Consider the following 22,370-nt stretch of genomic DNA (forward strand, 5'->3'; position numbering starts at 1 on the left):
CAAGGTTCCTGGGGAGGACCAGCCAAGACAAATAGGGGAGCCCAGAATGTGCCCAAATCCCTTGAATCAAGGCAAAGAGACTTAAAAGCTAGAGATTCGGGGACAAGTAGTAAGGATTCCCAGAGGTTGGCTTGAGTAGGGTATTAAAGGATGAAAAAGATTTCAAGATGTGCAGAATGGCAAGCAGGGCATTCCAGGCTGGAGGACTAGAGGGTTAAGAGCATGCCTATTGAAGAAAGGAGGGGGTGCTAGTGCAGGGAAAAGTCTGCCAGAAAGGCCACCTGGAGCCACATTCTGAAGAGGACCTTGCTAAGATGCTGGCTCTCATCGTAAAGATGACTGCACAGAGGTTTGCAAGATTCCTAGAGTGATATTTTAGGATAAGTTTGGAAGTAGTCCCCCAGGGAGAGAGTGGTCCAAAGCACAAAACTCCCAGAAACAACCCAGATGGACGTGGTTCACTGTCCCTGAGCATCACACAGGCCTTCAGGAGGTCACACTGGCTCTGGCACTTAATGCGCAAGTTAAACAATCACAACAAGTCACAGTGGCTTGATTTGTAAAATGGGACCAACATTACCCCCTTCATCAAGTTGTTCTGAGGAATAAATGGGCTACTCTACATAAAGTGCCTGACTGAGAGGAGTAGTAGCTCATTAAATGCTGAATTCCAGAGCTTTTCCAGCTGTGAAAGGGCAGGGGCTCAGTGAAGGCCTGAAGACAAATGAAGCAGTGACCAAAGGAGCTCCTCCTGGTCAGTCTCTGGACCCTTCTAGACCAAAGGCTGGCCCTGAAGGTGAAAATGGTCCCTGGGCCACATCTGTGGAGTATGGCTCTGAGATTTGGCCTCTTATTCCAGCTCACAGGAGGCAAGGTCCTCTCTCCACTCTGCATACACAGATGGGCATTCCGGCAAGCGGAACCACAAGTCATGAGAATTTTGGCATTCTATTTCAGAAAGGGTCTGAGACACTGTGATAATGGGGGGTCTCACCTTTTCTGCCACATCCTTCCTTCCACCCCCTCTATCCATCCATCCACCTCATCCCATTCAATGGTGGGGGACTTGTCCCCACTCCTCATGTTTCTTAAAGAGAGGTAATTCCCACTCCATCTTCCAGGAGCGGGAGGGGAAGTGTGAGAGAACCACTCCCTCTTCTGCCTCCTCACTTGCTCCTTCCTCCCTAGGGGAGGAGGAATGGCTTGTCTGATTGGTGGCTTAGGAAGAAGTTGGGCTCAAATAATCCTGGATTTTTCTTTTTTTTCATTCTGCTGTAGGCAAAAGGTAGCATATTTTCCATTGATCTACATGGTAAACTTCCAAAGGAGATTCTGCCCCTGCACAGGGAGAGGTCTGCCCTTTCGAGGGTAAGGGGGGCATGTTTAGTTTGGGGAGGATATTAGCAAGGCCATTTGGCCAGAGCAAAAGCTACCTTCTCCAATCAGCTTTGTCAGAAATACTGGTAAAGGGGCCAGCCCGGTGGCCGAGTGGTTAAGTTCACAAACACTGCTGGGCGTGGACATGGCACCGCTCATCAGGCCCTGGTGAGGCGGCATCCCACATGCCACAACAAAAAGGACCCACAACTAAAATATACAACTATGACTGGGGGGATTTAGGGAGAAAAAGCAGAAAAAAAAAAGATTGGCAACAGTTGTTAACTCAGGTTCCAATCTTTAAAAAAAAAGAAAGACTGGTAAAGCCACCATTTTGATGTCCATCTGTTTGTCTCTTGTATCTTCTCAATTTATTCTGAACTTGGGAGGGGAAGAGATATTACCTATTAACCTCTTAAGCCCCCAACATTATTGATCCAGCCACCTCTCCCTCCCCATCCCATCCCATCCCATCCCCTCTCCGTCCATCCAATCCATTCAAACATGTATTTAATGCCTTCTTTAGGCCAGCACTGTAGTCCCAAGGATGAGTAAGACTTGGTCTCTGCCTTGGAGGAACTCACAGTTTAGTGGGGAAATTAAGCTGAGGTATAAACCAGTGTTGGGGTTTAGAGCTCATGACCCATTCTGGAACCTTAGAGGAACCATGCCCCGACCCCACACCCTTACCCCCCAACTAGGAAACAGCCCTGTGGCAGGCTCTTTGCCAGATGGTAATTGGGAGGTGAAGGAGCTGTTTATGGCCGTAGGGAGAGAGAAAAAAAGGGAAGGAGCAAGCCAACAAAGGCCTGCGGGTTCTGGTTCCCAATATGAAACCTTACATGAGCTTCTCAGGGCCTCAGCCTCCCATCTGTAAAGTGAGACAGCTGGGCTGGAGGTCTCCAAGTCCCTTGTAGTGGTCACGTTGCATCCTGTCACTCTTTGGCATTACAGGTCAGTGATTAAACACTGTTTCCCTGGAAATTCTCCAGTTGGGATCTGCAGGACCCTTTCTCCCCTCAATTGAGGGGAGGAGGATCCTTGACTTGGTGAGGGTCTGGTCCTAGGCTCACCAGCATGGCTCAAGGGAAATCCCCTGGAAGCCACAAAAAACTTGTGATGAGTAGTTATTACTGGGGCAAGGGTGAGTGAGCAGAGGATCGCCACCAGAGGCCTGGGGTCTGGCCTACCCCTCCCTAAGGCCAAACTCAGTGGAGAGGGTGGGCAAGCCATGGTGGGAAGCAGTGGGGAGAAGGCTAGAAGTGGGCAGAAGCAGGCAACAAGTATAGGACTGCTCCTAAGGGAAGAGTTCAACCACTTTGGGACTGTCACATTCTCTGCCCACAAACCTGCTGGCTCCTGTTCTTCCCACTTCACTCCAATGGCTGATAAGCTCCAGATTCCCTGGGCATCAAGATCAGCATGAGCTCTCCCTTTCCTCTCAGCCCTCACCTCAACCTCAATCTGAGACCTGTCCTCCAATCTCTGGTCTCAGAAAAGGATTCCTTCCTCCCCTCCAAAGCCTAGCCCTTGTTCTCAAGACCAGGCTTCCACTTCCAAAGGGATCTAATAATAACAATTCCCAACATTTATGGGAAGTTTCCTACTCCACTAAGTGCTTTACATTTAATCAGACTCCTCCCCAACCTCCGAGCACATCTTCGGCTTTCTTCTGTGCTGAAGATGCCTTAGTTTTTAACCTGGTCTCCTAACTCCTGTCCAATTTTTCTCCATTCCTTCTCAGCCAGGCACCTCCCAAGATACCACAGCTGCTGCTATACCTTGCATTCTTAACCCTTTGCAATCTGTATTCTCTCAAAAATCTTGTTCCTGGACTAGTCTAAAGCCCTTAAGCCTCACTACCTTACTCCCTGGCCTCTACTCTCTGCAGCATGCAGCATTAAGAGCTGCCCCCTTCTGGAAGCTCTCTCCTCTTCCCTGGCTTCTACTCCCTATAGCGGTTCCTGCTCTCCCTACCTCTTGCTGTGAATGCTTTCCCCCAAGCCCACCCCAGTCCCTGGTCTATGTTCTACAACTCACCTCAGGGAGCTTGTCCAGTTTCATGATTTCAAGTGGCCCTTCTATACCCAAGACAAGACCAAAGTCCTTAGCCCCTCAGTCCTAATCATCCCCTGAGGTCCAGTCCTGCCCTATACCCTTGCCCTCCCTGGGGATCTCTACCATCTAAAGTCTCCCACCAGACTAGCTACCCATACAGACACAACCAATGTGTACCAAAAGCAATGGAGTAGGGCTCAGAAGACATGAGACTGTTCAGCTTTGCTTAGAGGGTCACCTTGCAACAGCAGGTGGTTTCTTCTCAATGGACCTGTTTCTCTGTTGCATGATGGGGCAATAATCCCTGCTCTATCTCATAGGATAATGTAATTAGCACTTAAAAACAACAACAACACAATACAAAGAGGATTCTTCTTTTCAAGTTTCCCTCTTCTGCCAGACATCACCATCTCCCAGTTCCCAGGAGAGCTCTGGACTTCTCCCTTTCTTCAGGCTCCATGTACAGTGAGGCAAGTCCTGTTGACTTTTTTCTCTGAAATGTCTCTGGGGTTTGAACTTCCCCTTGAATTCCTACAATAACCCCCTAAACCCTCAAGCCTAGATGGCTAGAATCCCTTCCTGAGCCAATCCACCCTGTGCACGGCTGTGCATCTTCACTCCATCAGGTCACAGTCCTTACCAAGAACGCAAGTGGCTCCCTGTTGCCTGTCAGATGCAGCATTACCCAGGCTACTGCCATCCATGGTCCCCCTTGGCTCTGTGCAACCTTTTCTTCCCTTAGCAATCAACTCAGCTGGTCCACTTGAGTCTGAAAAGCTTCCTGTTCTGTGCCTTGCCCTGGCAGCCCCTCGCTTCCTGTTTTTCTTTACACCAACCTAAACTGTGCCCATCCTTTATGTCCCAACTCCCTTCAAGGCTTTTCTGATTTCTAACCCTTTGTTCTGATTTTTCCTGTTTGTATGTGTATGTACTCACACAAGCCCATGTGGCTTTAGGTTTCCTTTTACTTTTTAATTGTAGCACAACTGACCCTTTCCCACCTAACACTCCTTTTCTAGAACTAAAAGCAGTGAACCAGGGAACTTCAGTTTCCCTCAGCTATAACATAAGCTTAATAACACTTGCCTCACAGAATTGTCACTGAAGATTAAATGAGATAAGTGAAAATACCAGTGTCTGGCACAGAACAGAAATGCAAAAAATATTGGCTGAATTGTGGCCTGGGCTTTAGTCTCAGCCTGATGTAAGAAATAGCAATTATTTATTATTTTTAAATTTTTAGGTGAAACAAATCTTACGGGTACTGTTTACTACATTGTTCAGTGTTTCTCATTAAAAATAACCCCATAATACATTCTTCTCTGAAGAGTAAGGAAAACATTTGTTTCTCCTAATGAATAAGTCTACTTCCTTTTCCGTGCCAATGGGAAGGAAACTACCTAACCTTTTGGTTTCTGCCTTTGGCTGCCAGGAAGCTCCGAGGGACGTTTTATACTGTTGCAGATTCCCTCGCTGGCCTGCGGGAGGCAGTGTGGGATGGGGGAGAACAAGCACCCGGGGAGCGAAGATGTGGCTGAGGCACTCTTGGCCTCTTCTTACCCTGGAAAACTCTCCAGGCCTCTCTGAGTCCCCTCACCTGTGTAAAGGGGATAATAAGAAGGATGAGGATAATACTTATTTTACAGGACTGCTGTGAGAGAATGCACCTAAAATACTTTATAAATGACCCAAAAAGTCACATGAAAGTTGGTTATTAGCAGCCTAGGTTTTCTAACATGATTATTTTCCCTCTCTTCCCTCCCAATAGTTACAACTTATCTTTTAAACGTTGTTTTAATCATTTTGCAGTTTTATTGTAACTGTGTCTCTTAATTTGCCGCGATCTCTTCTGGAAGTATACCAAGTACAGATAAATGACAAAATTATCCCTAGAGAGCAGTCTCCCTGAGGGCAAGAAACCACATCCTTCCTTTGTTTTGTATAACAACAATTTACAATACAAAAGCATTCAGCCATAGAAAGCACATTTGGCTTTCATTCCTAAGGAAGGCCAAAGGAGGTACTTCATACTGAATTGTTAAAATAAGCTGAACTGTAGGCAAAGCTGAGAGACAGGTCCAGACAGGGACTTTTTTGTTGGGCTTGTAGTGATAGTGATTGATGACTTAGTCATTCATTCCTTCTTTCATTTATCAAAGCTTACACTGATGCCTACCATGAGCCAGGGATTCTGCTGGGCAGTGGAAAAACAAAGGTGACGACCCAAACACAGTGCCCACTCTGAAGGAGCTCCCAGTGCAGGATGGAGGTAGGGATGTAAAACAGTTTCACAGAGGATACCACCTAGGGCGGAAGTATTTGAGGACACACAGGATTTCTTTAGTCAGAAGAAGAATGGAGAGGATAATAGGTAGAGGAAACACACAGGGTAGTCTCTTCAGGTAACCCCAGTGGTTCAGTTTGCTCAGAGAAGAAATGGGTTAGAGACTCACAGAAACAAGCAGGAGTCAAATTAAGAGAGCCTTGCAGCCTCTGAGAAGTCTGGATTTGATCTAGAAGGGAAGGGGGGTTGGGCAGTGAAAGACACAGACGGCCAGGAAGTGAGGGCTTTGGGACATCACAGACATGATACATCCGATTTGGCTTTTTGAAACGTGGCTCCTCCGTATTCTAAGTTTCAGTGTTTTACAATTACTCATCTCATGGAGACAGGACTTGGCTCTGCAGGAAGAGACTATCTGCTGCTGGAGATGTTCATATAGGGCCTGTATGCACATAGGCCAACTGGAATGTTGAGAAACGGAGTCAAGTTCTGGACCAGGGCTGGACTAAATGACCTTTAAAGTTCCTTCCAAATCTTGAGACTTCATGATTCTAAAGCAAGCCCAGTAGCTGAACTGGTGCTGTGGGCTGGGATCTGTGGCTGGGGAGCTGCCCTGGGCAGCAAATGGGTTAAGGCTCAAATAACTTTTATATATGAATTAATGTGTAGAGTTGGGAGCCAAAATCTGTTCCATTAATTTTTCCATCCATTCCAGGGGCAGTTAGGTACACACAGTAAAGTTTATTTTGGTGCATGGTATACTTCACTCCATTAAAAATAAATTAATCAGCAAATTCCTCCCTGGCTCAGCTCTGGTTTATGTAAATAGTGCCCAGCTGTAATGAGTTACAAGGTGTTATTATCTCACACACACAGAGGAGGCTTCACTCTAGAGCTCCGCTCGCAACAAAAGCATCTTAAGTAAACTCAGAGAAGGCGGTTTGATTTGTAATGTTTTCACAGAAGTGGGCTATACCTCACCCATATAGAGTTTCTTTATATGACTCATTTTATAGCAAGTTAAATGAAGGAAGTTTGATGGGGGGAGGGAGGGGCATTTTGGTTCCCCACCTCCTTTCTCCAATTTAAAAGAAAATTCCCCAAGCGATGACCCATACTCATAGAGAGGAAGAGACTGGTCCTCAAGTGCTCAGACCAAGGTGGCTCTGCAGCACATGCTCCAGAAGTTGGGAAGGGGACAGAAAGCTGGGCATGGGACTGGGTCCTGGGATGGTACAACTAAACCAGGAAGAATGTTCTCTTCTTCTGCCCAGTATCTCATATAAGGAGGAGCCAAGAGAGGAAAAAGGGCATATTCCTCACTTGGTTCAATACGGGGTGACAAAGGGACCTTTGTTCTTGAGACCTCTTTCCAAATGACACCAGGAGCCTCCCGGGCCCCAGACGACAGAGCCTAGCAGGCTGTGTCTGTGTCAGATCAGTGACATGTCCATGAATTGGAGGCAAAAGCAGCAGTAGCGACCCTCCTGACACCCTCCTGACCCCCCATCACTAGCTGAGCCAAGCGGTGCTCCTCAGCTTATGGCATCCACTACCTAAGTTTCTAAAAGACCCTGGAATAAAGAAGAGCCATGGCAGAGATAAACCCTCTGTTTCTTTTAATGGCCAACTCAAGCCCACAGCTCAGAGCCAGAGGACAGAGCATGGTTACTCATCTTGCTGGGGTCAGCAGCATTACTCCTAGGCCACAGTGGACCCTTGGTGGGGGTGCCCCTTTCTAACCTATTCCCATCCTTTCTGCGGCCTTTGGGAAAAGCTGTCAATCACATGGTTGATGGAGGGGACTTGGGGAATGGGTGCTGGGGAGCTCTTTCTCAGGGCTTCTCTTGAGGGAGAGGACACCCTATAAGAGTCAAGGGTTTTCCCAGCACTGTACCCCACCAGATCAAACTCCTGGGTACTAAGAGGAAAATCAACACAAATGGGGCCATATATTTGACAGATGCTGTTCAAAGGTCAGTTCAGGCCACTTTCTGCACAGTCCTGGGCCAAACAGGCACCTCTCTCCTGGCAGTTCCTCAAGTCCAGATGAGCAGCTGTTTGGAGGGACCAGCCCATCAAAGACCTTCGTCATTATAAATTGGGGCATGGGGCTTCAGGATGCTCTGAGGATTCTTCTCCACTAGAGGGCGCCAGCTCACCTCCCCTGTCAGAAGCAGATCCTCACCATTCATGGAGTCCAGGTACTGCATCTGCAAGACAGAGCAGGGAACAGAGGAAAGGGACAAGGGCAGGACTGACGTGAGATGGCATAAGGAACCAGCGTCCCAAAGGAGAGGAAGGGGAGGGGGCAAGGAGGACTTCTGACCATCCCAGCTCCCAGGCCAAGGGGGTCTCTGATCTCTCAGATTATTTCATTTAAGAAGGTTCAGAGAAACAAATCACTGGGAAAGCTCATTGGGAAGGCTTTAGGGAATTCCCCATCACACCTCTGAACGGACAGACACATAAGCCCTGACTTTCTGGACTGAAAGAACTTGCTAAGGAGGATGTAGAAGGGGTAAGGAAACATGTCATTGAAGTGTGTGTCTGCATGCACACGCACCTGTTTATCTATTCAGGATAGCAGTGTTACCCAAGGTGAACCAATTCCCTTCTCTGAGATTTAAGTTCCCTTGTCTGACAGAGAGGACAGTAACCTGTACTCCACAGGACTCATGAAAAGATTAAATGATATATGCACACTGCTAGTCATTGAACTTTTTTTTTTTTAATATGTATGCCTCTACTGTCCTTTAGTGAGCCCTGACCCCACAGTTAGTGGGCCCCAGCTTCACCACTCTAGGATGGCTGGGGCAGTTTATGCCCTTGAACAGCGCTATGAAGAGGGTACACCTGTGACAGAAAACAAGCAGCTGCAGGGGAGGTGTGGTCGAGCAATTCTGCAAGAGGCAGGTGAGCTAATGAATGGCTGAGTCTCAGGAGGTAAAGATGGTCTCTGGGAGGATTCCCCAGGCTGCTGCTAGTAAGGAGAGCAACAGAATGAGAAATGCTTTCAAGTGGACAGGCAAAATATAGGGTGAGAGCTGGATCAGAGCAGGAATCAGCATTGGATTCAGAAAGATGAGGCTCTATTTTGGAGTGAGAAGGCATTTGGGGGGAAAAGAAGGGGGCAGGAGTCCAGAGCCCTCATCTTAGGCCTTGGATTGTCTCCCTCTTTCAAGAATTCCTTCCCTCCTGTTTGTTCATCTTCAGGCTGCTGACCCTCAAACTCAATCCTAGTCCTAGTCTCTCACATATACCTCAGGTCTAGATTTCCACATGTCCTGCTATCTTCCAGTGCAAGATCAACCAATATCTTCCCTAAAATCCAGCCCTCTTTCCAACTACTCCATTTCTGTCCCTAATGCCATCACTTTGCCCATCTCTTGAGTTGAAAATCACAAAATAACCTCTGACTGGGTCTTGGGCCACCTACCACCCCAATTAGTATCATGGCACAGGACTAGAGTCCGCTCAAGGCCCAGCTTCCTGGTCTTCCCTGGTCTACCCCCTTAGATTTAGTCTCTCCTTTCTTTGACTTTCCACAGCACTTTGTTCCTACCTCTATTATATCACAAACTGACTTCTTCCAGGGTTAGCCTTGTATCTGACTGGTTTCCTCGCCAAACCATAAGCTGACTTTTTGGGGGCAGGACTGGGTCTTATTAATCTCTGCTTTCTCCACAGAGTACCTGACACAGTAGGTGTTCAAAAGGTTTGCTGACTGAACTGGGTCCCCATAAAGCTCCCTGCTTCCTTAAGAGCCCCGTCACTGTTTTCCTATTGCCTGCCTCTCACTGGGGCCATACGAGACTTCTTATAGGGGCACTAGGGTGGCTGGCCCCTTCCTTTAGGGCCCCCGGAGCCCCTGGCACAACCCCACCATGGCAGATGGAAAAGTTAAGCTGGTCTCTCAGAAAACATAGCATTTGCTTTGCCAATTGCTACTCCTGTCTGAGGGCGAGTCCAGTCAACAGTGTGAGTCTCAGAATTCTCTGTGGGTGGAGCCCTCTGGCCACAGTGCCTTCTCCCTGGCTCTAGCAGATTTGAAGAACGGTCAAACAGAAATCCTGGCTTCTGGGGTTCTCTACCCACTGGGTCTGAAGAGCCTCAGTATGTGGCTTTTACATACTGGGCCAGCTCTGGGCCCTGGGTCCTGTTGGCCCTATCTTCTCCTCAAGAGTTGGGGCTTGGCCTTCCCTCTCCTAGCTTTTGGAGGCTTGAAGGCCATGGACACAGGTGAATAAAAGAATAACTGTGGGGTGAGGCCCCTTCGGCTCCAGGGTCCAGGCCCATGAAGCAAAGGTGTGACTCATGGGACAGCCTGAGCTGATGAGTTGTCTGGAGCAGCTGAGGCTTCTAGTGGCTACATGAATCACCCAGCTTGGGGTTCTAGGCCAGCTGTGCAGGCTGACTCATTGTGAGACCCTGGAAAAGCCTCTATGTTCTTCTTCCCTGCCATTCAACTCACTCATCTATAAAGTATGAGTTTCCCATCAATACAAGATTGGTGGGCAGAGAGATCAAGGAGTGAATTCTCCATTGGCTCAAGGAAAACTATGTAGCTAAGCAGTCTTCACTCTGGAGCTTTCTCCTAGAAGCTTTGGTATCAGAGCCCTGAGGAGCCAGAGGGTAAGGAACAAACCAGGGGGACCCTGTTTGACTGTGGATAGCACTCAGCAGGAAGAGGCTTGAGAGATGTCTGGAATGCTGCCTGGAGCCAAGTCCTGATAGAAATCAGGATGAGGAAACATGAATCCTGGGGCTCAAAGCGGGTACAGAAGGGGGGTTGCAGTGGGTAGCTGCACTGTTCCCCATGCCCATGTCTTACAGGATTGTGTGTGCCCTGGATCTAGCACAAATCAAATGTGTAGTGAATAAATGACTACAAGTTTTTGAGAGCAGGAGACTACTCGTGCCTTTGCTTGTTCTTCCATTCCTATTCTCCAACCCCTGGCCAAGCTCATGGCTGGATACATAGAAGATGCCCTTCACTGGTGCCTGGTGTGACATGATTGGGTCAGAATTCCCTCAGACTGGCTTCTGGGAACTCAGCCTCTCATGATCCTGTGAAAGTCCAGCACCCACAGACCTCAGGAAGGACCTGCTTTCCATTAGACTCCGGAGAGGAGGGGAAGGGCTGCTCACCTGTTTCCTCACATACTCCACCAACAATTCAAGGTGTCGAGGGTCTTCACATTTCTGGTTGAAGAAGGTTCTCCAGAGGGCAGCAGCCAGCCCATGATCATCTGAAAGGAGCCCCTGGAACAGAAAGTATAACAATTGGTCTTCCAGAGAGTATCTCAGAGCCATGATACAAAAGCTGAGGATATCGTGAACATGCTAGCAACCACAGAATCAGCTCAGAAGGACCTTACAGATACTATGAGAGAGAAATGGGGCAGCCATACAGTAGAGCTGGAAGGGGTAATCAGAAAGCATCTAGCCCAAGCCCTTCATTTTATATAGAAGGATACGGGACTCAGAAAAGTCAACTGACTGGCTAAGGTTAATGCAGAGATGGAGCTCAGGTCTGGATGAACCTCCCACACCACCACTCCCTGTACTCTACTGCAGTGCACCCAGCCCAGGCAATGCTTAAGAGGCTTAAGAAGAGAAACAGTAGCAGCAGTGGTTCCACTGCTGTCCATAAAGAATGAGCTTGGAGTATGGTAAGTGTATACTTTTTCCCAGGAATAGAGGTGGGAGTGAACTGCACCGCTCTGCTAGTCAAGAGTACACATATGCAGGGCAGCTGGCTCTTTGGGGAAGGGAGCTGGGCACCTTGACCTCACTGTCACCCAACTCTGGGCTAGCTCTGGATGGCCCAGCCTCTCCTTTAGTAGAGGAACAGTCTGTTCGGCAGGATTACCATGGGCCACAGGGAATGCTGAGAGTCTGTGTGTATGTGTGTGTATGTGTCTAACACTGTCTCTCCTGGCACACAGGAGAGCTCTACTGGAAAGGCCAAACATCACAGACGCTAATCAGCGCTTAGGCCACGAACTAGGGCCATTTTCTAACTTAGACCTCTAAGGGATGGAGGGAGGAGGGTCTTGTTTCCTGGGGCAAGGGTGACTGAAGGCAAAGGCCCTGAGAAGTTGTTCTGTCCAGGTACCAAGGTGCCAAGGTAATGTGCTGACTAGGAGTCAGAAGGTCAGATCAAGTCCTAGCTCTGCCACTGTCAAGCTCTGTGATGGTGGGCAATTCACTAAACCTGAGTCTCAACCTTCTCACCTATTAAATAGAGATGAAAATACTTGCCCTTCTCATAGCATCCTTGAATTAAAAGCAAGGTAACGTAAAGGTGTTTTGTTAAGTTTAATATGTCAGATACAAAGATTAGGAGCTTGCTTTGGCAGGCAGCCATGAATATAGTTGAAACAACAGTGGGACCTGGGGATCAGACCACCTGAGTTCAAATGGTAGCTCTGTCACTTGATGGCTATGTAGCCTTTGGAAAGCCATTAGACCTCCTGAGCCTCAGTTTCTTATGAGCTACACAAGCATAATACCTATCCCTGAGAGTTGTTGTGACAATTAAGAGATAATGGCCGTAAAAGAGTCTGTAAGTGGTGAATCATTACACAAAGACCCAGGATCATTTATTCGACATTATGTTGCGGGTTGGGGTATCATGGTACATGAGGTCTGGCTTCGGGTCTGCTGCCAGGAAGGGCCATGTCCAGTATGGGGTGTTGACAGTTTGGTGGAAATACAGTCCACCTGTTCCAAATGCCCCTGCTAAATACCCCCCTAATTCTACAGCTTAAGTGACTGTCCTGGCACAATGGCTGAGTCAGGAAAACCAGCTTCTTCTGGCAGATGGGGACAGGAGCCAAGGACAAGCTCAGGCACATCACCATTCTTCAAGCTATTTGCTAACACAACAGCCTGCCTGTGTCTGAAGTGCCCCAGGAGCATGCCAGGGTGCTGCTGGCAGCGACTCACATGTGCTATAAGAGAGGGGAGAGGAGTGCGAGTGGGCGTTATGAGGACTTGGAGAATGAGCACAGAGCACAGGACAGCAAAAGTCTGGGAGCCATGGCCTGCTGCAAATAGGCAGCCTTGGCGGTGGGTAAGATAGGGCTGAGAAGGGGCAAATCCTATAAACAGGAGTTCCTCAGCAGCTGGGGAAAAAAAGGATGATTCAAGACTCAGATTAACGGTGATAATAACCTGGCTGTTCCAGACTGTCAGAGTACCTTCATATACCTGGTTCCTAATGACTATGTATGCCAAGAAGAACAGATATTATTATCCCCATTTGAAAGATAAGTACACTGAGGCTTAGAGGTTATCTAGCTAACTGGTGGTAGAACCAGGACCAGAATGTACTGGTGAGGTCAAGGGATGGTGCCTGACTAGCTCTAGTTAGGATGCAGTACCTGGCATAGACTGAGAGTGCAATAAAAATGTTCAAATAAATCAACGAACCCAGCTTTAGCCTTCTTTCCACCATACTGCTAGTAAGTCAGTGAAAAAAAATGGGAGACTGGTCTGAGAGAGAGTAAATTTCAAACTAAGGAAGCAGGAAAAGAGGTGCCTGGAAGCCAAACATTAGGTTGCATAGCAATCTGCCCACAATCTACTAGGGTGCCTACTTGCAATCCTTCACGATACAAAAAAAGCATCCTTCAGGAAATTAAGACACTTAGGTCTAGAGTAACTGAGAGGAAGCCAAAGGGACTGTCCTGACCCTAGAGGGCTCTGGTCGGGATTTAGGGTGGCAGTTTGTCTCAGTGAAAACTGATTTGACACCACTATGTGCTTAGCATGATGTTGAGAAGATAGAATCACAGCAATATGGTCTCAGCTCACAGGCAGCTTGCAATCTGGTTGAAGGGACAAAGCTAGTGCACATCAAACAGCAGCACAGAATTGAATCCCGGAGAATGAACAAATGCTAATCTGCCCAGGGAGACTCTGAGGCATACTCTGTACATAGCTGGCTCCTCATTCTTCAGTCTTAGCTTCTATGACAACCCCTCAGAGACATTCCCAGTCCACACTAAGTATATTCACCCTGTTATTCTCTATCACTGCACTCTATTTCTAATTACTTATTTATTTACTTGTTTACTGCCTATCTCCCAATTAGAAGGTAAGCTCCCGTGGGAAAGGACCAGACCATGTTTGTTTTATTCCCCAATATATTCCAAGTGCATCGCACATGGCAGGCCCTTAATAAACACCTTTTAAATGGATGGGTGAATGGATGGATGTTGACATTCAGAGTAAAAAAACGCAGATCCAGAGGTCAAGGAAAGCTCTGAGAAGGGGACCTTAAAGAATGGAGAATATTTGGAAAGCTATAGGACATTCTAAGCAAAAGAGAATATTATTATTTCACTAAACACTTAGAAAAAAAGGAGCTACAATGTGCCAGGCCATTAACCAGGCCCTCAGGTCCAAAGCTGACAGATTCAGCTACTGCCCCCTACACCTAGTGTCCAGGAAAGCCTCAATCAGGCACAGCATGTCTGTCTGGCAGTGAAGCAAATGGCTTCACTCAAAGAGAAGGCTACACATTGGAGGGCAATGGGAGATAAGGGTGATAGGACATGTCACAATGGGGACAGTTCACAAAAGGCCTGAAGTTCCATGGAGGACTTTCGACCTAATATAGTAGAAAACAGGATGGTTCCAAAACTGTTCAGGGCGGGGACACAGTCTAAGCAAGATTCTAGGAAAGGGGTGCTGAAGAACAGCACTGTCCAATGAACTTTCTGTGACGATGATGTTTTACAGGTGCACTGTCCAAAACAGCAGCTACTAGCCACATATGGTTAATGAGAACCTGAAACGCAACTAGCCCAACTGAGGAACTGAATTTTCAATTTTATTTAATAAATTTAAACCAAAATAGCTATTTAAACCAAAATAGCACAGCTCTCGAACCTTGTGACTCCCAGTGTGGACTGCAGAACTGCTATACCCACATCACCTACAACTTGTTAGCAATATGGAATCTCAGGCCTCACCCCAGACTTGCTGAGTCAGAATTCAGATTTTACCTAGGTCTCTAGGTGATTTACATACACAATAAAATTTAAGAAAAACTGCTCTAGAATTACACATTAAAATTACCTGGAGAACTTTTACCACTACAGATGCTCACTTATACCAGTTAAATCAGAACTTTTGGGGGGATATGGCCAAGCACTGGTATTTCTAAAAATTTTCCTAGGTAATTAGTATATTTCCCAAACTTTCTCATTCTTAGAGTCACCTGGGTTGCGTGTTGAACTACCAGGCCCCACTCCTATTGAACTGGAATCTTCAGAGAGGCGCTCAGGAATCAGATTTAAAAAGCACCCCAGGTGATCTTGTGATTGGGCATGTTTAAGATGGCTCTGCCACGATGGAATGGGATGGGAGACAGAGAAGAGACACAATTCAGAACATCTTTATTAACAGTGGTAAGAGGGATCAACTGAGCCACCTGTAATAAAGACCTCAAACAAATGCTAATAAAGGAGAATTATATTTCTTCAATTCTAAGCCTCATTCTTTTACACACTGTAAGGTTTCTGAAATCAGAATGTATCTAATTTAATAATTGATGTGTAGATTTAAGCAGATTTCTCAAATCCCATCCACTCTCACAAAGCTCATGCTAAATTAATGATGTACGGGGTATGCAATCTAAATTGCTTTCTTACAACAGATTGTCTGGTGGACTGGGAATCAGGAAACCTCAATTTTAACTAGTCCTAGGACCCTAAGCAAGTCATTTAACTTAATTTTTTGTAAGCTTATCTCCTGGCTTTAATTACTATCTTCAGGCTGAGAACATTTCCGCCAACCTAAACTCTAGTTTCTTACTTTCATCCTTTTATGCATTTCTTCCCTTCCTCACTCTTCACCTGCCATGTGCCAACCACCATGCTAGGCAATAGAAATACAAACACAGCAGACACTGCCATTACCTGGAAGAAAATCCCCACCCAGCCAGGGTGACAGTTCACACTAATGCAGCAAGTGCTGTGGAGTTCAGGGAGGGAGTAATGAGCTGAGCCTGGGGAAGTTCTGGGACTGCTTCCCAGAAAGGGTGATGCTTGCATTAAATCACAAAATGAGCATAAAAGCACAAGATTTGTTTAAAAGATGAGGTGTGATGAATCCTGGTGGTGTGCATAGATGTTCATTACACCATTCTTTTAACTTTTCTATGTGTTTGAAATTTCCATAACATCTGGGGGTGAAAAAGATGAGACAGATACTACAACATGGATGAACCTTGAAGATAGCATGGTAAGTGAAATAAGCCTGTCACAAAAGGACAAAAACTGTATGATTCCACTTATATGAAGTACTTAGAGTAGTTAAAATCATAGAGACAGAAAGCAGAATAGTGGTTACCAGGGGCTAGGGGGAGGGGAGAATAGTATTTAATAGGTACAGAGTTTCAGTTTGGGAAGATGGAAAAAGTTCTGGAGATAGATGGTGGTGATTGTTGCCCAACAATGTGAATGTACTTAATGCCACTAAAATGTACACTTAAAAATGGTTAAATTGGTTAAGTGGTTAAAATGTTATGTGTATTTTACAATAAAAAAATGAGATAGATCTAAATGTTCTGATGTGGAAGGATGCCCAAGATACCTTGTTCACTTAAAAAAGCAAGTTGCAAAATAGTATGTATAGTGTAACTCCTATTTGCATAAAGAAAATAAATACATAGGTGCTCGTGTTATGCATAGATAACATCTGGAAGGACACTCAATAGACTATTAACAAAATTTTCTTCTGGGGCAGAGAATTGGGCAGGAAAGGAAAGGGGCCTTCTCTTTTCTACTTCAACAGTTTTATGAATTTTTAAAATAATAATAATAAAATATGTATGTATTAGGGCTGGCCCAGTGGTGCAGCGGTTAAGTTCATGCGCTCTGCTTCAGTGGCCCAGGGTTCGCCAGTTTGGATCCCAGGCACGGACCTAGGTACTTGTTATCAAGCCATGCTGTGGCAGGAGTCCCACATATAAAATAGAGGAAGATGGGCAAAGATGTTAGCTCAGGGCTAATCCTCCTCAATAAATAAATAAATAAATAAATAAAAGTAAGTATGTATTGCTTTTATAATTAAAGTCAAAAAAGTGTGCGATTTGTCTGGCAGATGGTGCTAATGGTGTGTTATGCCTTCCTCTCTCTGGAGGCACCTGGGGCTGAGACAGTGACTGATTTGCCTTTGTCCCTCCATCCAGCACCCCACAGGACTCAATAAATGCTGACAAGTTGAATGACTTGCCCATATTGCACAGCACTCTCCTAAGCACAGGCAAACTGGGGCGCATTCATTCTAGTTACTGAGTCAATGAAGATGAGGAAATAAATACTAAGCCATAATGGCACGCAGTGATGGCCCCTGAAGCTTTCCTCAGAGACTCTCATCAAAACCCTTCGTTATGGAAGGCCACTGTTCGCCCTAAGGCTTAGCAAATGATCTTACCTCATCATATCCCAAGATTGCTGCATAGAAATTATTTGTCATAAGGATCATGTTCTTCTTCAGGATATAGGAATTAACCTACAGAAACAAAATGGCAAAAACAAAAATATGAAAGAGAGGAAGAAACTAAAATGTATCTTTGGCTTTTAGCTCTTAGCAGAACAGAATCTTAGTAGAAAATTCTTAGTAGAATAAAGACAGAGGGTCCCTACCAGGTCAACTGCCAGTCCATCCCCATTTCCCTGATCTGTCAGTATTCTCCCAGTTTGACCAGCTTCTTTTAGGTTCTGATGCCAAATTACACAAAGCAGTAACTCACTTTAATAAACTGAGCCCCAACTATGTGCCAGGCTTTGTGCTAGATCCCATGAACACCAAGTGTAAGAAACGATTTCCTGACTGGAGGAGTACACAGTCTAGTATGAGAAAACAGACAGGTAAAAAGTAATTACACTGCAACGTGTTGCCTCAAATTCTACTCCAAAAGTGGTGAGCCATAAATGAATTTTAGTACAAATGATCTCTGCTTGCAGGGGGAGGAAAAGAGTTCTTTAGTTAAGTGGAACTTGGAGGAGGAGGAGTCTGACACGAGAGATGAGAAGGAGGAGAGAGGACATTCTAGACAGTGGGAAAAGGTGTGCAAAGGTAGAGAGGCAGGGAAAGAATGTTTGGGGAGTGCCAGGGAGGGTGAATACATTGACAAGGTATGTTGCGACCAGGTTAGGAAATGTCTTAAGGGCCACAAAGAGGAGCTGCTTGTGGTAAAAGGACAAAAGAACGAAGTTGTCAAAGGTGGGAAGAGGGAGAGTGGCAGGACTGTGAATGAGATGCTGAGGAGAAAGGAGGGCCTCTGAGGCTGTGGACAGGAGGGGAGAATAAGATGGGCTCAAGGAGTAAGACTGTTAATTTTAAGAGACAGTTTTAGAAATGCAATTCCAGTGAGACTTTGAGACCCTGGTAGAATTCCTCTCAGAGAATCGCCAGGAGGGCCTTCACAGCCTAGAGTGCAGTTCACCGAATGTCATGAACAGGATAAAAGCTTTGACCTCCAGGAATATGCTTGAGCGCAGGGACCATGTTTCATTCCTCTCTGGGATGCCAGCAGAAAGCCTGGTGTAACGTGTAATACGTAGTAAGGACTCACTGAATATTTAAACTGACAGGTTTTAGAAATAACCAAAAGTCACTTGGAACTTTATATGGAAAATGAGATTTGTGCTTAACAACCCTGACCATGAACACGCCCACCGTCATCTCCTCCATTTACTGAGCACTTGTTATGGGCCAGGTGCTTTATGGACATCATCTCCTCTTATTGTCACCAGAACTCAGAGAGGTAGACATGCTATAGTCACTTTATAGACACAGAAAATTGAGACTCAAGACAGGTAAAGTGACTTGCCCTAGGTCCCACAGCAAATTAGTGATAAAGCTGAGATTAGCATCCAGGTCAGTCTGAATCTAAAGTCCATGAGCCTTATGTTCCATCAGGTTCCTGCCTCCAGGAGGATAATTTTACTTTGGCTCATGAATCAAAGACTGAGTGATTTAATCCTGTGGTTTATAATTGGTCTCTGAGGAAGGGCAGAAAGGAGTAGTGAAAGGATCTGGATTTACTCAGAAAAACTGGGTTCAAGTCATAATTCTGCTATATAATAGGATGTGATCTTGGGCAAGTCAAGTACCCTCTCTAAGTCTATTTACTTGTCTTTTAAATGTCCTACACACAGGGCTAGTTTGAAAAGCAAATGAATTAGCATGTATTCATTCATTAATTCAACAATGCATGCTGAAAGCCTTGGTAAGCTGCAAAGTGCTCTGCAAATGCAAGGAATTATGAGTAATACCTTCTGGTTTGTTTATGTAAAACTAAAACCAGTTCCAATACTTTATAGTCATGGATAATTTTCAAAAAGGAAGAGAACTGTGAAGCTCAAGACTGGAAAATGTGAGATTGGATGCAGCTGGTAGTGCAATCCGTGACCTTTCCCATCCCACCTTCAACCCAGGCCAAACTAGCCATCCATCCTTTGTTTTCCCAGAGCTCTCTGACCACACTTCTCCCCCTAGGTGCACAACATGATTTAGAGTTGCTTATGTACCTGTCTCTCCCACTAGTCTGTGAGCTACTCAAAGGTCTTAAGGAACCCTGTGTGACTAATCTCAGCACCTCCAACACCTGGTCCAAACCCTGGCCCAGAGCAGGGTTTAATCCTGGCATGCTGATAATGACTGAATCCTTAAAAGGATCTAAGTGCTACACATAGTGTGTTCTATCCAATGACACTCATTTGTTTGTTTCCTTTTTTTGTTGCTGAGTACTTTTCATGTTTCTGAAATTTCAGAAACATAGACTGCCAAACTTCTACTGCACCATCTTCCAGAATGGGCTAAGGCGTAAAGAAGAGTGAAGAAACAAGCCAGAGCTTGAATTAATTCCTTCTGTAATGTGAGGTTGGGACTACAACCTAGACCTCTTGATACCTGTTAAGGGGCTCTCCCCACTCCCATACTAGCTTTTCTCCTAATTGTACAAGAAGAACCACAGCCATAAATGGACAACATCAGTGATGTCAAACACAAAGGCAGGAGCATCTCTCAGAGGTAAACATTCACCGAACTTACTCAGCAGAGCTAGTTTATGTGTTGCATCAAACCAGTAAGCTTTAGAGCTGGAAGGGCACCTAGCCCAATCCCTCTGAGGAAATGGTGAACCGAAACCCAAAAAGGAGAAGGGACTTCTCCAAGGTCACACATCAAGTTAGTGTCAGAGCCAGGATTAGAACCTGATTTCTGGATGAGTGCTTATTCTACTTTACCATCTGGAGGACGTTTCCAGATATCACCAACACATTAATCTGAAAACCTCAGTTCTTGCTTTCCAGCAAGGTCCATTTACATACAAACACACTTTCTCCTCCTGGGATGCACCTGCATTCTGGCTGGCTACTGCCCAGGAATAATGGAGAGCAGGAGTGGAATTCCTTATTAGCAAGGCGCCTCTACCTCTTGGTCCTATATTCTAACTCCAGTGACCTATAAGCTGCCTCTCCCCCTTAACTCTAGCTAAGAAATGGTAGGCTGCCACAGCTAGGAATGGTTTTTAGATATCATCACCAAGGCTAGATTAGATCATGAAAAGGGCCCTTCCTGGAAGAGGGTGGAAGCTCGATCAGTGCAGACACATGATCTGCAGGCAACAGGTGAGAGTGGCTTCCTGAACTACTGGACTCACCCGGCTGGGCCCTTCTAGCCAGCCCAGCAGCCAATATTCCTCTTGTGTTCCCCCTGGTGAGCCCCTGCTGGGATTTTATTCCCTCATCTAAGCTTTTGTTTGCTGGTGCCCTGCCAATGGATACACAAATGGACAAACCAATGAGAAACTCTTCCCAGATAGTGTTGGGCATTCTCTTATTAAACTCTTATCCTTTCCATAATGCTTTGCTTTTTATAAAAACCCATACATACAGCACCGCCACAAGGAAAAGGTTCCTTTTATATCATTTACTCATATTTTCCCATTTATTTAAGCTATTAAAATTCATGCAGATATTTTATAAGCCATCAGGATTTGGTGACTGGTATTACTGAATGTTTAATAATAAACTAAACAGAAGAAATCAGAGGGTTAAATGATGACTGCAATTCCTGTAATGACTTAATTAAATTTTTATTGAGTACATAAACTATGATGTCATTTCTAGCCAACCATGGGTCTGCTTTCTCAGCATGTCACAAGGTGGGAGCACTCAATAGGAGACTAGGCTAAATGAGCAGCAAGTCTCAGCTGAAATGGGGAGGGGAGCAAGGCTCATGTAACACACTCAATAAATTATCCGTTCATTTTTAAACAAAGTCCATGAGTTATAATATATTTGCCATGCACTTTTTATGACATAATAAAAATGTTACCTTAAGGATTACTTAACACATACTACAAATGTTATAGCAGAGGCAGGCACAAGGGGCAAAGAAAACAAACATGAGCAAGCCAGGGACGGGTCCTGGAGTTTACATCCCAGGGGGAACAGCATAGTATATTAAAAAGGGAATGCAAAAAAAGGGGAGGGGCAAGAGTTCAGGGTTACTAATCAGCAGATTAATGAATGAGATAACCAACAGGGAACACAAGTAAAGTAATAATGAATCTTGCAAGGCACGTGTTTAATTAATGTAGTATTCTCAAGGAGGAATATTAGCTTTAAAGAGATGCCAGTTCATTTGAGGCCAATTCGCTGCTCTCTTTCCCCTTTTCACCATTGCTGTTCTTAAAGACATTTATGTGACTGCTTAACAGAGGAACCACAGTATGTGGTGGAGAGACTGACGGAAGATCAAGTTTAAACTCCTCCATGAGATCTACAAGGTTCTTCGTGATCTGTTCTTGGTCATCTTTCCTGCCTCACCTCACCTCCTCCTGCCTCCCCACTTCTATCTCACCCTTCAGTCAGAGTAAACTATTCCACAAATGTGTCGCGCTCTCTTATAGTTCTTCAATGTATTGCTGCCAGGAATCCTTCTCCCTTCTCTATCCACTGGGATGCTGACTTCTTATCTTCTAAAACTTAGCTTATGAATTATATCTTCTACAAATCCTCCTCTCTCTCCAGGTTACAGGTAAAGTTATTCAAGTCCAGAAACAGGTCCCATAATTCACAGTTTACCATGTGCCAAGAACTATTCTAAGAGTTTTATACAGATGAACTCACTTAATCCTTTCCAATGACTCTATGAGATGGGTACTGTTACGATCGCCACTTTAGAGAAAAGGAAACGGAGGTTTGGGAAGGTTAAAGTTAAACAGTGAGGAAACAGCGGGTCAAGATTAGAATACAGAACAGTCCAACTCGAATGCTCACTTGGAAAAAACTAAATAATGTGGCTGTCCTGTCATGTGCCCTACACCTCAGGTTATCTGTAGATGCAGGGCTAAGAAGTGCTAATGTGGTCTTGGGTAAACATGACTCAGAGATTCTCAATTCCAACAGTAGCTAGAGATGGGCCAGCAGATGGGTCATCAGTGGACAGTTACTAATATATCAGACATGAATGGTATAGCTAAACTCCATTCCTGGGAAAAGTGAAGGGAAAAAAGGGTATAAATATGGTGTAGGAGAGGATAATGGAAGAAGGTTGGTGTGGACAACACAAGAACTGATGAGCGTGAAGGTTAGAATAAGCTTTAAGGCTACTAGCT

General features: G+C 45.4%; 1 protein-coding gene across 2 annotated transcripts in view; it reads right to left on the bottom strand.

The window, feature by feature from the left end:
- Window positions 1–4,640: 4,640 nt before the first annotated feature.
- LOC124248832 (ubiquinol-cytochrome-c reductase complex assembly factor 1) overlaps window positions 4,641–22,370 on the bottom strand; it is a 90,946-nt gene continuing 73,216 nt past the window's right edge. For both annotated transcript variants that reach the window (XM_046679373.1, XM_046679375.1), the window contains exons 8-10: window positions 17,174–17,251; window positions 10,871–10,984; window positions 4,641–7,932 (exon numbers count right to left, since the gene is read on the bottom strand). In XM_046679373.1, coding sequence (XP_046535329.1) covers window positions 7,798–7,932; window positions 10,871–10,984; window positions 17,174–17,251 — 327 coding nt within the window. In that variant the 3' untranslated portion in view covers window positions 4,641–7,797. The remainder of the gene's footprint in view (window positions 7,933–10,870; window positions 10,985–17,173; window positions 17,252–22,370) is intronic.

This window comes from Equus quagga, chromosome 12, assembly GCF_021613505.1.
Source record: "Equus quagga isolate Etosha38 chromosome 12, UCLA_HA_Equagga_1.0, whole genome shotgun sequence".
Lineage (NCBI taxonomy): Eukaryota > Metazoa > Chordata > Mammalia > Perissodactyla > Equidae > Equus > Equus quagga.